Below are 14,311 nucleotides of genomic sequence, written 5' to 3'. Positions count from 1 at the left end.
GAATTTTAACAAATATGGACCACCCAGATATAAAAGGTTTTCACAGAAAAACTATCAGGCCTTAAACGAATAACACAAGTAAGAAAATGTTCTATATTTTCTGAAAATGTGCATATTTTAGCATGTGGCTTAAACAAAACACAATCCTAAGCCCCGGTGTGCAAGCCAGTCGTGTGTGTGTGTGTGTGTGTGTGTGTGTGTGTATTCTACACACATGCATGTGTCTGAATAAGAGGGAAGGTTGAAAAGTGAAGCTGCGACTAGTGGCTCGAGAGAGGTGAAAAAGAGTGCAGGCAGGGTGGAGTGGCTGAAGAGGAGTGTCCAGAAATCTGGAGACAAAGTTTAAGAAGCAAAGATGGTTTTACATGTGCAGAGGAGGGATAGTGGATATGGTGGACAAATGATGGTGAAGGCAAAGAGAAGAAGACCACAGGGAAGGTTAAAAGATGCAGTGAAGGAGGACAGAAGAGGATTTAAGACATGATGGAGGCAGATGAGCTGCTGTGGTGACTCATAAAAGGAGCAACTGATCAAAGAGGAAGTGCTTGTATTCTACGAGTTGATGATTAACCTTTGACATTAAAGTGCAAATAAACCGAGGTTTACCATCTCAGAAAACAATGGGTGCTGGCAAAAGCTTAATTTATTTTAGAGTAAAGTCCATCAGGTGACTGTATCATATACACGTCTGTGTCTGTGATCTGCAGACTTTAGCAGGGACACATTAGCAGGGAGTGATGAAGCCACAGCATAGCCTCCTGAGCTCTCTCTGTGTGTTGGGCGATCGTGGCTCAAGAGTTGGGAGTTCGCCTTGTAATTGGAAGGTTGCAAGTTCGAGCCCCGGCTTGGACAGTCTCAGTCGTTGTGTCCTTGGGCAAGACACTTCACCCTTTGCCTACTGGTGGCGCCAGTGTCCGGCAGCCTTGCCTCTGTCAGTGCGCCCCAGGGCTACAATGTAGCTTGCCATCACCAGTGTGTGAATGTGTGGAGGACAGGTTGTGTGAAGTGCTATACAAATACAGGCCATGGACCATTTTGCTGGTGTAAAACCTCAATCACTGCACATGTTTCTGTCACCTATGCTCTCCCAGTTTGCACAGTGCCCCCTGGCCCCATACCAGTGTCAGAAAACAACACGGCTGACGTCCAGGTGGCCAAAATCAGCTCCAACAGTGATGTGACTCTGACAGTGACGGTGAACCCTGAAGATTTATTCTACCTGAAAGGAAACGCCCTCATGGTAAAGAAAGGCCTGGACTATGAGGTGATGTATGGAACACAAATAATGTATATAAGAGATATGTGATCAGTTTTTGGAATTGGATATTAGAATGTGGTATGCAGAAAGTTTATAAAGTGTTTTCAGGACTACCTAGGTCACAGGTGTCGAACTCCAGGCCTCGGCGGCCAGTGTCCTGCAGGTTTTAGATGTGTCCTTGATCCAACACAGCGGATTCAAATGGCTAAATGACATCCTCAGCATGTCTTGAAGTTCCAGAGGCCTGGTAATGAACTAATCATTTGATTCAGGTGTATTGAGCCAGGGTGAGATCTAAACCCTGCAGGACACCGACCCTCGAGGCCTGGAGTTCGACCCTGACCTAGGTTATATGAGCATGTACTGTAATGATATCATTATGAACATTTATTTGTATTCTTTTACAGCTAATAATATTTCAGAATATTCCTGCAGTAGGCGCGTCCCATGTATCTGTTTTTGTTTCTTTATTAGTCATTGCCCAGCGCGACTCTGATGGTGTGGATAAAGTGCAGCAGAGCTGGCTCTAGATCTGTGAGTAAGAGTCATCACATTAAAAACAGACAGAAGTCAGCAAATGAACCGAGTCTGGGGGAAATGAAACTGAAAGTCAAGACATCAGGTCACCTGTACACGCCTAATGCCAACATTATGTTCTCATGTAAGGGACTCCACCTGTCAGGGTTCTTCAGCTCCAGAGCTGCACCGGCTCTTTTTGCCCCATCACCAGTCACCCCGTGTGACTTTGGCAAGAAAAACTAGATGAATATAAAAATGGAAATGAACAGTTATTTTTTACTTTTTAAAAATGTTTATCATTGCTGTAAGTTGTGTCTATAAATGTAAAAATTATATTGTATTATTATATAACAAGTTAAACAGAAAATGCGTGTCACACTCTAAATCTGTCTCCTAGTTTCACTCCGCCCACAGAGCATGTTTATAAGGCTTGAGTGCTGTTGTGTCGTTGTGTTGTTAGGAGCAGTGCCTCGATGTGTTGTTGTGTTCTCACTGTTTGACTGAAGCTGAGCTGATTCTCTCTCCTCAAGGTGAACGAGTCCGTCGAGGTTTTGGTTGAAAACGTGAACGATAACCCCCCCAACTTTGCTCAGAACCACTATGTGCTGGATGTGAATGAGGTGGGCTGCACTGCTCTTTCATGCTTGTAGAACAACATGTGTTTGTGTTTCCTCTTTGAACCATTTTATGTCCTGCAGCTCATTCCGGTCAACTCCAGTATTGGTCTGATAGAAGCCACAGATGTTGATTCACAGCCGCTGTATTATCGCTTGGAGACAACAACAGTAAGACAAGACAAACTATGTCCAAATGACTATGATGAAGTTCGGACGCATTTAGACAAATGAATGGAATACATGCATCTGCTATTTGTTTACATCACACTGATCTGTGAGGCCCAGGCTCCACATGAATCAACTTCTCTTGGACAAAATTATGTCTATGACTAAAGCTTCATTATTAACAACGGGAAGAAAAGTGTAAAGGTTCCCTCAATTGCTAACCTCTGATGGACCTTTGAGCATAGCCTTTGTTCAGGCTTCAGGCCACAAAATCCAAGTGAGATCAGCTGATCTGTCTCTGTCGGTTTTCCTCAGGACAAGTATTTCCGCTTGGAAAACGTCAATACTCCAAAGATTCTTGTGAAAACCATCCTGGACTACGATGTTGTACAAAAGATCTCGCTGGTCTTACACGTGCAGGTACAGTAATGACTTATGAAAACATCCTGCAAGGCTCTGCTTTTTCTGTAAAAACCAGTCTGAAGTCTGCTTCTTACAGGACACGTTCAACGGTTCAGCTTCCAACAAGCCCTTCTTCACCTCTGTGGCCACCATCACAGTGCGTGTGAAGGATGTGGACAACCGGCCCCCGTGGTTTCAGCCATGCACGAGGACAAACTTAGGAAATGCTAAACTGTGTGTGAGCAGCGGCTACAGAGGCAAAGTCAACCTCACAGAGAAACAGGTGAGGTCTGACTCTGGCGTTTACATCACAGCAAGAAAAGAAATGCGCTTCACCTGAACAGGAAGTCGCTCACATGGCTGACATCTCTGGGCCTTATTTTAATTATGCAAGAGCCATCGTGCTATTCTAGCTCATACAGAAAAAAGGTTAAAAACCTTATTATACAGGGGAAGTTCATATTTGATATGATGTCATGAAAACACATTTATCATCTAAAAAACTGGTTTTCTGTATAAAACATATTCTTTATTTAACCAAGTACAGTTTTACGACTATATGAAATGTATACCAGTCTGTGCTACTTTGGACAAAGAGTGTGCACATCCAGACAAACACTGTTACTTTAGCTGCTACACAGAAAAATCAAATACACAGGAAACAGGACAAAGTGTCTTAAGTCTGTACGCTGCACAGACATTTGAGGGTCACAATAACCTTCATGCTGTTTTAAATACATTTGTTATCTGGGGAGTGAATAATGTAAATGATTAAACATTTTCAGAAATGTTTCCATCGAAGCTCTGAGGGTTCGTTCTGATGTTCATCACTGCAGCGGCAGCAGTCTGTCACACAGTTTCTATGAAATAAGAACTATCAGCTTCGAGCTGCTTTATTTGACAGACCATGGCAGGTGTGCACTTCTGTGCTGGGCACCAAAACACCACACAGGTGTGCAAAGAAAATTTCAGGGTAATAAAATTATCATCAGAGCAGTGCTTGCGTGTGTTGGTGATCATAGTGATCCTAAGATACCAGCATCATGACATCTCAGCCTTTCAGGGAAACCTCAGCACTGGTTTATCTGTGAGGGAGGACACTTGCTCAGGTTCCACTGTAGGGCCAAACATTACAGGCTAAAACTTGCAACGAGATCCAATGACATGGGGACGATCCAAATTTTGGTGATTTTTACATGTTGTGTTTGCCAGTATTTATTCAGTGATAGCAATATTAACGGTAATGACTTGTGAAATCAATCAGTGTGGAGGACACACGATAACAGCTAACCGGTCGCAGCAGATGGCCCCGCCCCTCCCTGAGCCTGGTTCTGCTGGAGGTTTCTTCCTGTTAAAAGGGAGTTTTTCCTTCCCACTGTCGCCAAAGTGCTTGCTCATAGGGGGTCATATGATCGTTGGGTTTTTGGGTTTTTCTCTGTATCTATGAAGCGCCTTGAGGTGACTTTTGTTGTGATTTGGCGCTATATAAATAAAATTGAATTGAATTGAATTGAAATGAATACATATTGATTTTCACCTTCAGGAAGGCCCGCTGGTGCTGGAACCTGGACCTGTGTTTGCCAAGGATGGAGACAAGAACAAGAGCGAGCAGATCAGCTACAGAATATTACGAGGTCGGATAAAAAACCTTTGGAGGACCCGAGTTTTACACTCAACAGTTTCAGTTTGGTGTGCTTATTAAACTGATTATCACATATAGACAGACAGTCTTACACGCCTCTCTGCAGCTTCTCTCCTCCTGCTACCCCCCCCCCCCCCCCCAAAACCCATCTCCATAGAGACTGTGTCAGCTTCCAAACAGACAAAAAACAAACTAAAAACCAGCAACAAACAACTTAAACATAAACAATCACAAAGAAAGAACAATACAGTATCCACATCTGAACCAAAGAGTAAAACAGTGAAATGTGGATTATTAAACTTAATAATTGATCAACAAATCAATTTACTCTGCCTTACAGAAACCTGGTTGCAGCAGGATGATTATGTTAGTTTAAATGAATCAACATCCCCGAGTCATTCTAACTACCAGAAACCTCGAAGCACAGGCCGAGGGGGCGGTGTGGCAGCAATTTTTCACACCAGCCTATTAATCAACCAAAGACCCAGACAGACTTTTAATTCATTTGAAAGCCTGATGCTTAGCCTTGTGTAAAACTCAGAAACCAGTCTTACTTGGTATCATCTGTATGTATTATTGTAGGGTCTACCTTACAATATAAAGAACCTTGAGGCGACTGTTGTTGTGATTTGGCGCTGTATGAATAAAATTGAATTGAATTGAACTGATAGAAGTTTGAAGGCTCTACTACTAAAAGTAGTTATCAAAATGCTTTTAATCCTTTCCATTTATTTTTAATTGTTCATCTAATCGTGTGATATAAGAAGCTCAGAAGAAAAAAATAAGTAAATCATCGTTACCTGGTGCCATTTAGAGGCTAGCAACGACCAAGTGATTGCACCCACTTTGCAATCACTGCTGCTTAGTTTGTTTTTGTACACGCTCTCATGGCACCATTCTGTTAATGAGGTCGAATTTCAATAAGTCAGATTCAGGTCGTGGTTAAATAATAAAGTAAGCTTATTCTGCTGGTTTGTAGGGCAGCATAAAGAAAATGCTCTTATTTGTCTTTATGTGTTTTTTTTCCTTTATCTGTAGGAAACGAAGGAAATATATTTCAGATTGATGAAGAAACGGGGAACATCACAATGACCAAAGCTGCTGATATTGTTGGTCCAATAACTCTCACTATCCTGGTAAAACAAATATTATATACATTTGTCAAATAATATAAAGAAAATACAGATTTTCAGGAATTAGATATTTGGTTTTACTATCAGGCATCACAGGTGACCAACAGAGATCAGTTTGCAGTGACACAGGTTACCATTGATGTGATGAAGAAGAGCAGGAGTCCTCCTCGTTTTGAAAGGGAGCGATATGAAGGATTTATCTACAGCAACTCTGTGCCTGAGACCATGATCCTCCGAGACCGAAACACCAACCGACCCTTCAGGGTCCGAGCACGGGACGAAGACTTCGCCAGTGTGAGCGCTCTTTGAAATCAAAGCTAAATATTATGGTATATGTTATAAGCCTAACCCTGACGTTTGGCTGGTTCGACAGCTTGTAGCTACAATAAGCAAAACCATTAGTAACACCCTACTGAGTTAACTGAAAAGGTCAGCTATGGATGCTGCTGATTTACACATGGAAGGGTTGTAGAGACCGACCGACTGTCAGGTACACGTGCTACAAGGAAATCATTTGTTTTGGCATTTTGCTGGTCTGGGCCATTCAGGTGGATGCTAACCCAAAGTGCCGGTAATTTCATCCCAAGCATAAAGCGTGTAATAATAATAGAACAGCTATATATTAGACTACAGTCTAGGTCATGTAACAGGACAACAGAATGGCTGAACATGGAAGAATCGAGGTGTTGCAGTGCCACATTCCAGGCCGGACTTTTAGCTGATTGGAATTCAGCAGGACCTTAAGAGCACTGTGTGAAATTAAAGCCTCAGTGACCTGAAACAACAAGTAGAGAAAAGTGGGGCAAAATTCCTCCACAACCATGTCAGAGCCTGATAAAGTCATACAGAGAAGAATAACTTAAAGTTCTTGCTCTTATTTAACCCTGGCTGAAAGAACCGCTTACAGGAAGAACATACTAAATCTGTTTCTAGTGTAGTAGATTATACAGATTTAAATGTACAGGAGTACTAGAGTACTTGTAAAAATGTGCAGGTGTTTATTTTGCATGCCGGAGCTAATGATGATTAACCCCTGTACAGTTAAAAAGGTACGCGATCACAATTACGTTTATTGTGCAAGCTGTTGCTGGTCATTATTTTCTACCTCCTGCTGGTTAGAAATCACTTAAAGCAGCTTTAAATGCATAACTAATGCTAAACTAACAAGATAAAATCTTTGTTTGTCAGGGTGTGAATCCAGATGTCAAATACGAGGTTCAGTACAGCAGCTACGTCAATGTGACCTCTGATGGTTTCGTGATACTGAAAAGAGTTGTGAAGACAGAGTCCTTCGCTCTTCAGGTGACTTTTTAAAACGTCATGGCACAATGAGAGCAAAGACTTCCTGGTTCTTGACACTTTGTAAGCTGTTAAACTTTTACTTTCTGCAGCTCCGAGCAGTGGATGTGACAACAGGGGAGTTTGGAACTGCAGCCCTCTCAGTTCAGGTCATACCTGGTGAGACTTCGGACTGGAAAAACTTTCACCTTATTTCTCCTGTTTCTAATTTCATGTCATATCAGTAAAAACGAAATCACTAAAAACATTACTAAATCTTTATAAAAAAAACAGTTTTTATACTAATGATTTCAAATATTACCTCTCAAGGAGGGAACACAAAACTGTTTATTCTTCAAAATTAAAGGGCTTGCTGTTATTCTTTATTTGTAATATTGTAAAACAAAGTCAAATGTAAGCCAGAAATATTACTTCATACTGAGGCTGGGAGCCCATTTGGTTCCTCCTGAACATTTCAGTGAAATTCAAAATGGGCACTGTGTTAATTGTTCATTTTTAATCAAAGTTAAAGGAAATCATAGCTTTAATAATAATCATTCCTTTAACCTTAAGTCCTTTGCTTTTCTTCCTGTGCAGATTTAGCCAGCCCATCTCCCTCAAACATCGGCTATCGTCCAGGTGACATGGCGCTTCTGGGCTTGATCATGGCAGCTCTGCTGATCCTTTGCCTGATTGTTATTGGCTTCTTAGTTTCCCACTTGTGGAAGGGAAATACGGGTGTGGACAAACTATGTGAGGTTAGTCGGTTTGGCAATGGAAATATTTTAAACCGGTGAAAAGATGATAAGTTTACAAATCTTTAATCCTTCCTCACTGCTTTCCATCTTGGACATCATGTAAATGAGTGTAACAGACAATATCAGGCTTTCAGTCTTTCCTTCTTTCTGATCTCACAGCACACATCATACAAATGATTTATTGTTTTCTAAAGTAAACAAAGTGTCAAAGTTAACATTTGCAGTATACATATACTGTAAAAAATGTCCCTTAGCAAGAATCAACCTTGACAACAAGCTTTGGGTATAATTTTCATCAGATATTTAACTGTCAGGTGGAGTGGTTACTATAGGAGCTGATTTTAAAAAAAGTCCAAATACATTTCAAAGGCTTGTGATGTGAGTTTCAAGTAAGTTTCAACAGATGGTTTGAGGCTATGCTGATGAATTGTGTGCTAGTCCACCTAAAATATACCAGTTCTACTGACAGCAAACTGGCCTCAGAGCCCGATGCTGCCTTCACCATGTTTAACAGTTGTTACAGTTTTCTTTGCATTGCAGGTCTCTCCTTTCCTAATTGCAGTAAAACAACTCTATTTTCCCTCTAAAACATATTTTCTTTGTCAGTGTAGTCAGTTACAAACTTTAGTCAAGATTGAAGATGTTGAAGCAGGATCTTCTTTCTTGGATGGCAGTGTCTCAGTCAATGATAAGGTAAAAAACAGGTGGTGTAGCCAGTGTAGGTCCTATGACTTAGTGGCTTCTGGGTTTTTTATAATGATTTGAACCAACTGCTTCTCAGATGAGAGTGAGTTTGGTTTTCAGACATTAGCAAACTGGCTGACTCATTAACCACCCGTACAGTCGTTTCAACTGAATATGTAGTTTCTCATAAAATACCAGGATTTCATTCAGCAAAACTGAAACACAAACATTTTGGATAATTTGTGACTGTGACAAAGAAAGAATTTGGCTCAGCCTGAAACTAAGCTTTTAAAAGTGGTAACATTGTTACTGCACATTACACTATTAAAGTAAATAGTGGTTATTTTTGTACATATGTAATATAATAACATGGAATTCATTATTGGAGACTAGATAAACTGCATTTCTGCTTGGCCGACTTATTCATAGATCAAGTGAAAGCCTACGAAGCCTTTATTGGCTATATGATAAAGTATAAATAGACACCTCCATTGTTTAGACTTCAGAGACAGACTGAAGGTAGTGCATTGGCAGTACCTCATGCATTAACTGCTTTATTAATGAGGAACCTCTCTCCTGACTGTAGTGCCTGAGCCCATGTTTGCAGTCCGGCCAGCCCCGAAGTGGCCACAGAGACTCCCTGCAGTACACCAATGATGGCTTCCAGAATGAGGGGGACCTGAGCCGTCGGGGAGCCAGACGCTGGAACAATGTTCTCCCCAGAAGGAGCACCTTCCCCCAGGCCCGGGGCCGCGTCATACCCCTAGAGAGGCGGAGCCACCACTGTTCTTCATGTGGCATCTATACTAACCACATCCCTAAGGGGAGTCCCTCAGTGAGACCCTCCAGGAGGGGCAGAGAAGATGAGGATGAATATAGTGCAAGGTCAATCCTGACCAAGCAGCGGAGGAAGGAGGGCCAGAAGACTGTGTGGTTCAAGGAGAGTGAAGATTCGTCAGACATTGAGGTGGAGATCATCCCAGACACTGTGGGCCGGGTGGAGGAGGAGACAGAGGAGGAGCTGGAGGGGGAGGTAGAGATGGAAAGTGTTGTCAGAGACCCGGCAGCCCCTTTAAGAGAGGCTGATGATGGGCAGGAGACCAACGAACAGTACCCAGAGAACGCTAGTTCAGAAAAACAGGAAGGAAGCCAGGAGCGGGAGCACTGACAGTAGAGGTCAGAGGTCAAACTGGAGTCTGAAAGGACTGAGCAGAATGCTGTTTGCTTTCCTGGATGCCTACAGTCAAAGTCTCAGCAGTGGACAATGGCACGCTTAACATCTGTGGACTACTGCCCAACCTCAAAGAACTGACTCAAGCATCCAGAAGTATTTGTCTTCTACTGTGAGTATACTACACTACAGTTCCAGCGGAATTAACTGGATACCAAACATACACTTGGAACCAGTGTGGGCCAAGTATTAAAGATGAGATAAGGTCTTCCAATAACACTAACACATTTTTGGTTTATAATTGTGCCCATTAGACTATTACAGTCCCCATTACAGGAATTGTAGAGATCACAGTGCCAGCATGACCTCAAGTCCAGCGGGGCAAAAAACACGAGCAGTCAGTGTTTCACTAGGCGAGGTTGAGATCCGATGCTTTACAGTCTGTGCGGTGTGTAACAGTTTGCATATAAATGTAGCAACACAGCACCGAACAGGTGATCAAAGAGCAACGTTTTCCCCTTCTAAACGTTGGAAAGGTTTTTAAGGAAACCTTTCCAACGTTTACCTGAGAAATTAATTTCTTTTTTAAAGACATCATCATTAAAAAAACATCAGACCCTCTTTGGACTCATAGAAACCTCCTATATGGACCCGCCAATCCAAATAATCTGTTCTGACTCTTTGAGTTTCTTGCCCCACTGAACTTTTGTGAGGGAACACCACCTCCACAGGCCAAAAACTTCAGTTTTCAAACTGTTAACTAAGCTTATCACAAAAAAGACACATTTTTGTTTTCAAATGTATTTGTTGTAAAGTAAATCTTATACCTTTAGAAAGCCTGTTTATTTCCTAACAAATGGTGCCATATTTGTTAGGAAACTGCTTCTGTGAGTTGTGCAGCAGATTTGAGTTTACTGGGTGCACTCAAGAAAAACTTGCCAAATCCTCTCTCCCAATGCCAAACAGCCTTTTCTATTATTGACTCTTGTTTTGAGCTTCTGCTGCCCTAGGTGCTCAGTTGGTGGTGATCTGCAGCACCATGGACCCGGCTGCCAGGGTCAGTTAGTGTCACTTAAGCCACATTTGACTGATCTGAATAGGACCCATACCATAGGGCAACTTCAATCTGGTGTTCCGCAAAACCAAGCTGCAGCATTATTTTGAGTAAGTCCAAGTACAATCTCCAAATTGAAGGCCAAGTTCCATATAACAGGGGATGTCAAAGAAAAGCTGCTATGTGTGCGTTCCAAGAAGACGACACCGCAAGAAAACTGTTTCCTCGCCCTGTCAGCACGTAGGAAGTGGTCTTCTACAGAAATACAGAAATGCATCTCCTGCTGCATAGGGCTTTAATATCTGCTCTTCACCATCAGACCTATTCGAGTTGATTTTGGCAACTTGTGCACTGGAACCTGAAGATGTAGAGCTATATTCAGCAGTGAGTCCAGATTCTTCCTATAACACTTAGGTCGAAGTGTGCATGGAGAATGCTATGCTGACTGCTTTTGGTGGAGGCGTTGTTATGTTGTGGGGCGGTATTATCCTCACTGGAAAAATGTCATCATTGGATGCAGAGATATCGAGATGAGATCCTGAAACAGCTGGCATTCCCTTATCTCCACAGCCAAGTAGCTAACTCTATCCTCCGAGATCACAGAGAGACTGCCTCCAGAATTTGAGTGGATTTGTTGAGGATGGCCTGCCTGCAGTCCTGACTTCAACCCCACTGAACACTTGTGAGATCAACTTGTTTTTCATGCTGAAAAACAATTTGACATTGGCTGACTTGCAACAAATGTAACTTGAAGAATGCGATCTCATCCCACAGCAGTGGGTGACCAAGCTAATGACCCGCATGAGAAGGAAGTGACCGGCTGTTGTGGTTGTGTATGGTGCTTCCACATGTTACTGAGGCCCCTGCTTCCTAAATTGCAAATATGTCTTGTCTCTTCACACTTCAGTCATCCAATTCGATACACAACATCAAACATCAGTCAGCAGAATAATTTGTTTGGCATTGGAAGAGAAGATTTAGCAAGTTTTTCATGGGCACAACCCACATACTGAACTCTGCTGCTCAACCCACAAATGCACTTTCTGTACAAATGTGGCAACAAATAAACAGGCTTTCAGGTGGTATAAGATTCACTTCAGGTTATATTGTCATTAGCATTAGAAATCATGGTACAAACTACAAAAGCAAATCACAAAGTATTACTAATAAACCATTTTCATTATCGTAAAGTGACTGGCTCCACTTTCTAAAAGGCACCATTTATACAGAGGTATAAGTGGTAGTCAACAAACCCTTTTATGTCATTGGTAATTCATTCTGTCTTCATTGACTGAATTCATACTGAATCCATCAGCAACTATAAGTTTGAATGTATAATCATTATCATAAAACAGACCATTCATTTTGCAGCTATAGAAGCTTTGATGGTGTTAGAGCTACAAAACTAAAATGCATTCATTCTAGTTTTGGGCTAGGTCCAGTTAATTCTCGGCTGCGGCTCTTTGACATCTTACCTTGCAATATAAACGTGACGCAGCATGGGAGACACTGGCCAAAACCTCCGACTGAGACAACAACAGTCAAGCAATGACACAATCAAGAACAACTGAACATTCCAACATTCACTGTCTGCAAATATCTCTCAAAGCTACATCTGTAAAATGTAATTTATCAAGTAGTTTCTCATGCATAAACTGCAAATAAAGAACTCATCTTCCATCATTGTCCCAGCAAACCTCTTGGATGTGGGAGGGAGATCCCATCGACACTATCATTTATGTCAGACAGCAAGAAAAACCTCCCCCGCTGGTGATGCTAGCAGCTTTTCTGTCTTTGGGCTGTAACGGGGTGTGGATTGTGGTCGATTCACAGCTTCTTGTAGCCTACAAATGAATACCATTTGCATTAGTGATGGGATTTCCGGCTCTTTTTAGAGAACCGGCTCTTTCGGTTCGGCTCACTAAAAAGAGCCGGCACTTTCGGCTCTGAACCGGCTCTTCAGGTTGTTTTGTTGCTTTAATTAATTTATTATTAACAATAATATAAAATTATGCACAAAAGGAATTACTAATGTAAAAACAAAGTGGTTTTACTTATATATGTTTATATATAAATATTTACGGTGGCCCCTAGAGACAAAACGCGTACAAACTCCAAAACACATTTCTAGCATGAACTGAACTTCCAAAACAGAGCTACCAGATCACTTAAATTACACAACTGAAAGCATATGTGTATTGTTTGTGTATTTATACACAAGCACTCATATATATTCAAATAATTTAAAAAAAATGTTTATTTACCTGTTATTACCACACACCAAATCCAGTCGTTGGTACTTCCTGGCTTGTGTAGCCACTAGGTAACAAAAGCTCAAAACTGCACTCTAGCATTCTGGAGCACTTCTGTTGTCTTTTGTACGTGTTTTGAGTTTTTATGTGCTTCTGAGTTTTTACGTGTTTTGGAGTTTTTACGTGTTTTGGAGTTTGAACGTGCTTTGTCTGTAGGGGCCACTGTAAATATACTTTTATTTATTCACTCCACATAAAATGTAATAAATAAATCATATAATACAAAAAACAACTATTCACAGTTCAACTTTTAACTATTTAAATTTTCAGCTTTTTCCTTTAAAATTTTTAAAGTGAAAAAACACAAAACACTACAAACCACAACGCAATTAAATATAAATTAAACTATGAAAACAAAAAGAACATGCACATTCTCTGTCATATGGACCTGCATGAATAAACTTTCTGAATCCTTTATCATCTGCAACTGAAAATAGTTGTGGATGATTACTATACCTTTCTAATGTGACGTTGTTGTCCCTGGCTCTCTTTCTCTCTCCCTCCCGCTCTGTTCCTGTGCTACTGCAAGTGTAACTACCGCCCCTCCCTCCTCTGCTCAGCGCAAAGCAGAAGGCTCGCATGCGGAGTGAAGCGGAAAAAAAGTGAGAGAGACCATGGTTTCTGCATGGTGTGTCATAAATATTACAACATCATATACAACCAAAGTTCTAAGAAAGTTTGGACACTATTTAAAACGTAAATGAGCCTGTATTTTATTCACAATAGAATGCAGGAAACATAGCAGCTATTTAAGCTAAGAAACATAAATATTAAGCTAGGCTAATGTTTACATTTTTTATATCTTTATTCTTAAAATGAGAAATAAACTTCCTGTGCATGTGTTTGTCTTTCACCTATGTGCTTTTTTTGTCCATGTCAAAAATGTTGTGACGGTTAGCAGAAGGTAGGCTCTTGATATCGCCTCGCAACAAGCGCACCAAACATTAGCTATGCCACAGGAGCAGATAGGAGTGGTGCTAAGGGCTATGTAGCCTAGCTTTGCTAACTAGCAGTACCTGCTACTTCTTCCTGCCTGATGTTAGTAAAATGTGATTCTACTTAAACAGCGGAGACCTTAAAGATTATCTTCTATCCAGTAAAGTGCCTTCACACTATGTGCCTACTGCAGTCTGCCTTTGTGTGCTTCATTTTTCTATAAGCCATTAGCAAAAGATTTATTGACACTAAATAAACCCACTGATAAGTGGTGCCTTATTAGAAAATGGTAATGTGAGGTTTTTCTTTGTTTTTTGTTTTTGTTTTTGTTTTTTTTTGGGGGGGGGGGGGGTGCATTAATGGGTTGGGGGTTAGTTATCAG

The 14,311-nt window shown here is 41.2% G+C and overlaps 1 protein-coding gene and 1 long non-coding RNA gene across 2 annotated transcripts in view; one reads left to right on the top strand and one right to left on the bottom strand.

The window, feature by feature from the left end:
• The window catches only part of cdhr5a (cadherin-related family member 5a), a 13,877-nt gene extending 1,516 nt beyond the window's left edge, over positions 1–12,361 (top strand). Inside the window, exons 2-14 of the mRNA XM_082530380.1 lie at positions 1,092–1,264; positions 1,733–1,792; positions 2,308–2,397; positions 2,476–2,562; positions 2,875–2,979; positions 3,059–3,244; positions 4,505–4,595; positions 5,642–5,739; positions 5,824–6,030; positions 6,925–7,038; positions 7,128–7,194; positions 7,612–7,772; positions 9,043–12,361. Coding sequence (XP_082386506.1) covers positions 1,092–1,264; positions 1,733–1,792; positions 2,308–2,397; positions 2,476–2,562; positions 2,875–2,979; positions 3,059–3,244; positions 4,505–4,595; positions 5,642–5,739; positions 5,824–6,030; positions 6,925–7,038; positions 7,128–7,194; positions 7,612–7,772; positions 9,043–9,624 — 2,021 coding nt within the window. The 3' untranslated portion in view covers positions 9,625–12,361. The remainder of the gene's footprint in view (positions 1–1,091; positions 1,265–1,732; positions 1,793–2,307; positions 2,398–2,475; positions 2,563–2,874; positions 2,980–3,058; positions 3,245–4,504; positions 4,596–5,641; positions 5,740–5,823; positions 6,031–6,924; positions 7,039–7,127; positions 7,195–7,611; positions 7,773–9,042) is intronic.
• LOC309704901 lies at positions 9,390–14,257 on the bottom strand. The gene is made up of 3 exons (XR_014276401.1): positions 13,450–14,257; positions 12,157–12,525; positions 9,390–9,477 (listed from the first exon to the last, which is right to left on the bottom strand). It is a non-coding gene; the product is annotated as an uncharacterized lncRNA (long non-coding RNA).
• Positions 14,258–14,311: the final 54 nt, after the last annotated feature.

The sequence above is a fragment of the Aulonocara stuartgranti genome, assembly GCF_965226115.1.
Source record: "Aulonocara stuartgranti genome assembly, chromosome: 1".
In the NCBI taxonomy this organism is placed as follows: Eukaryota; Metazoa; Chordata; class Actinopteri; order Cichliformes; family Cichlidae; genus Aulonocara; species Aulonocara stuartgranti.
Note: the sequence above shows the minus strand (reverse complement) of the source record. Positions and strands in the feature narration are given on the sequence as shown.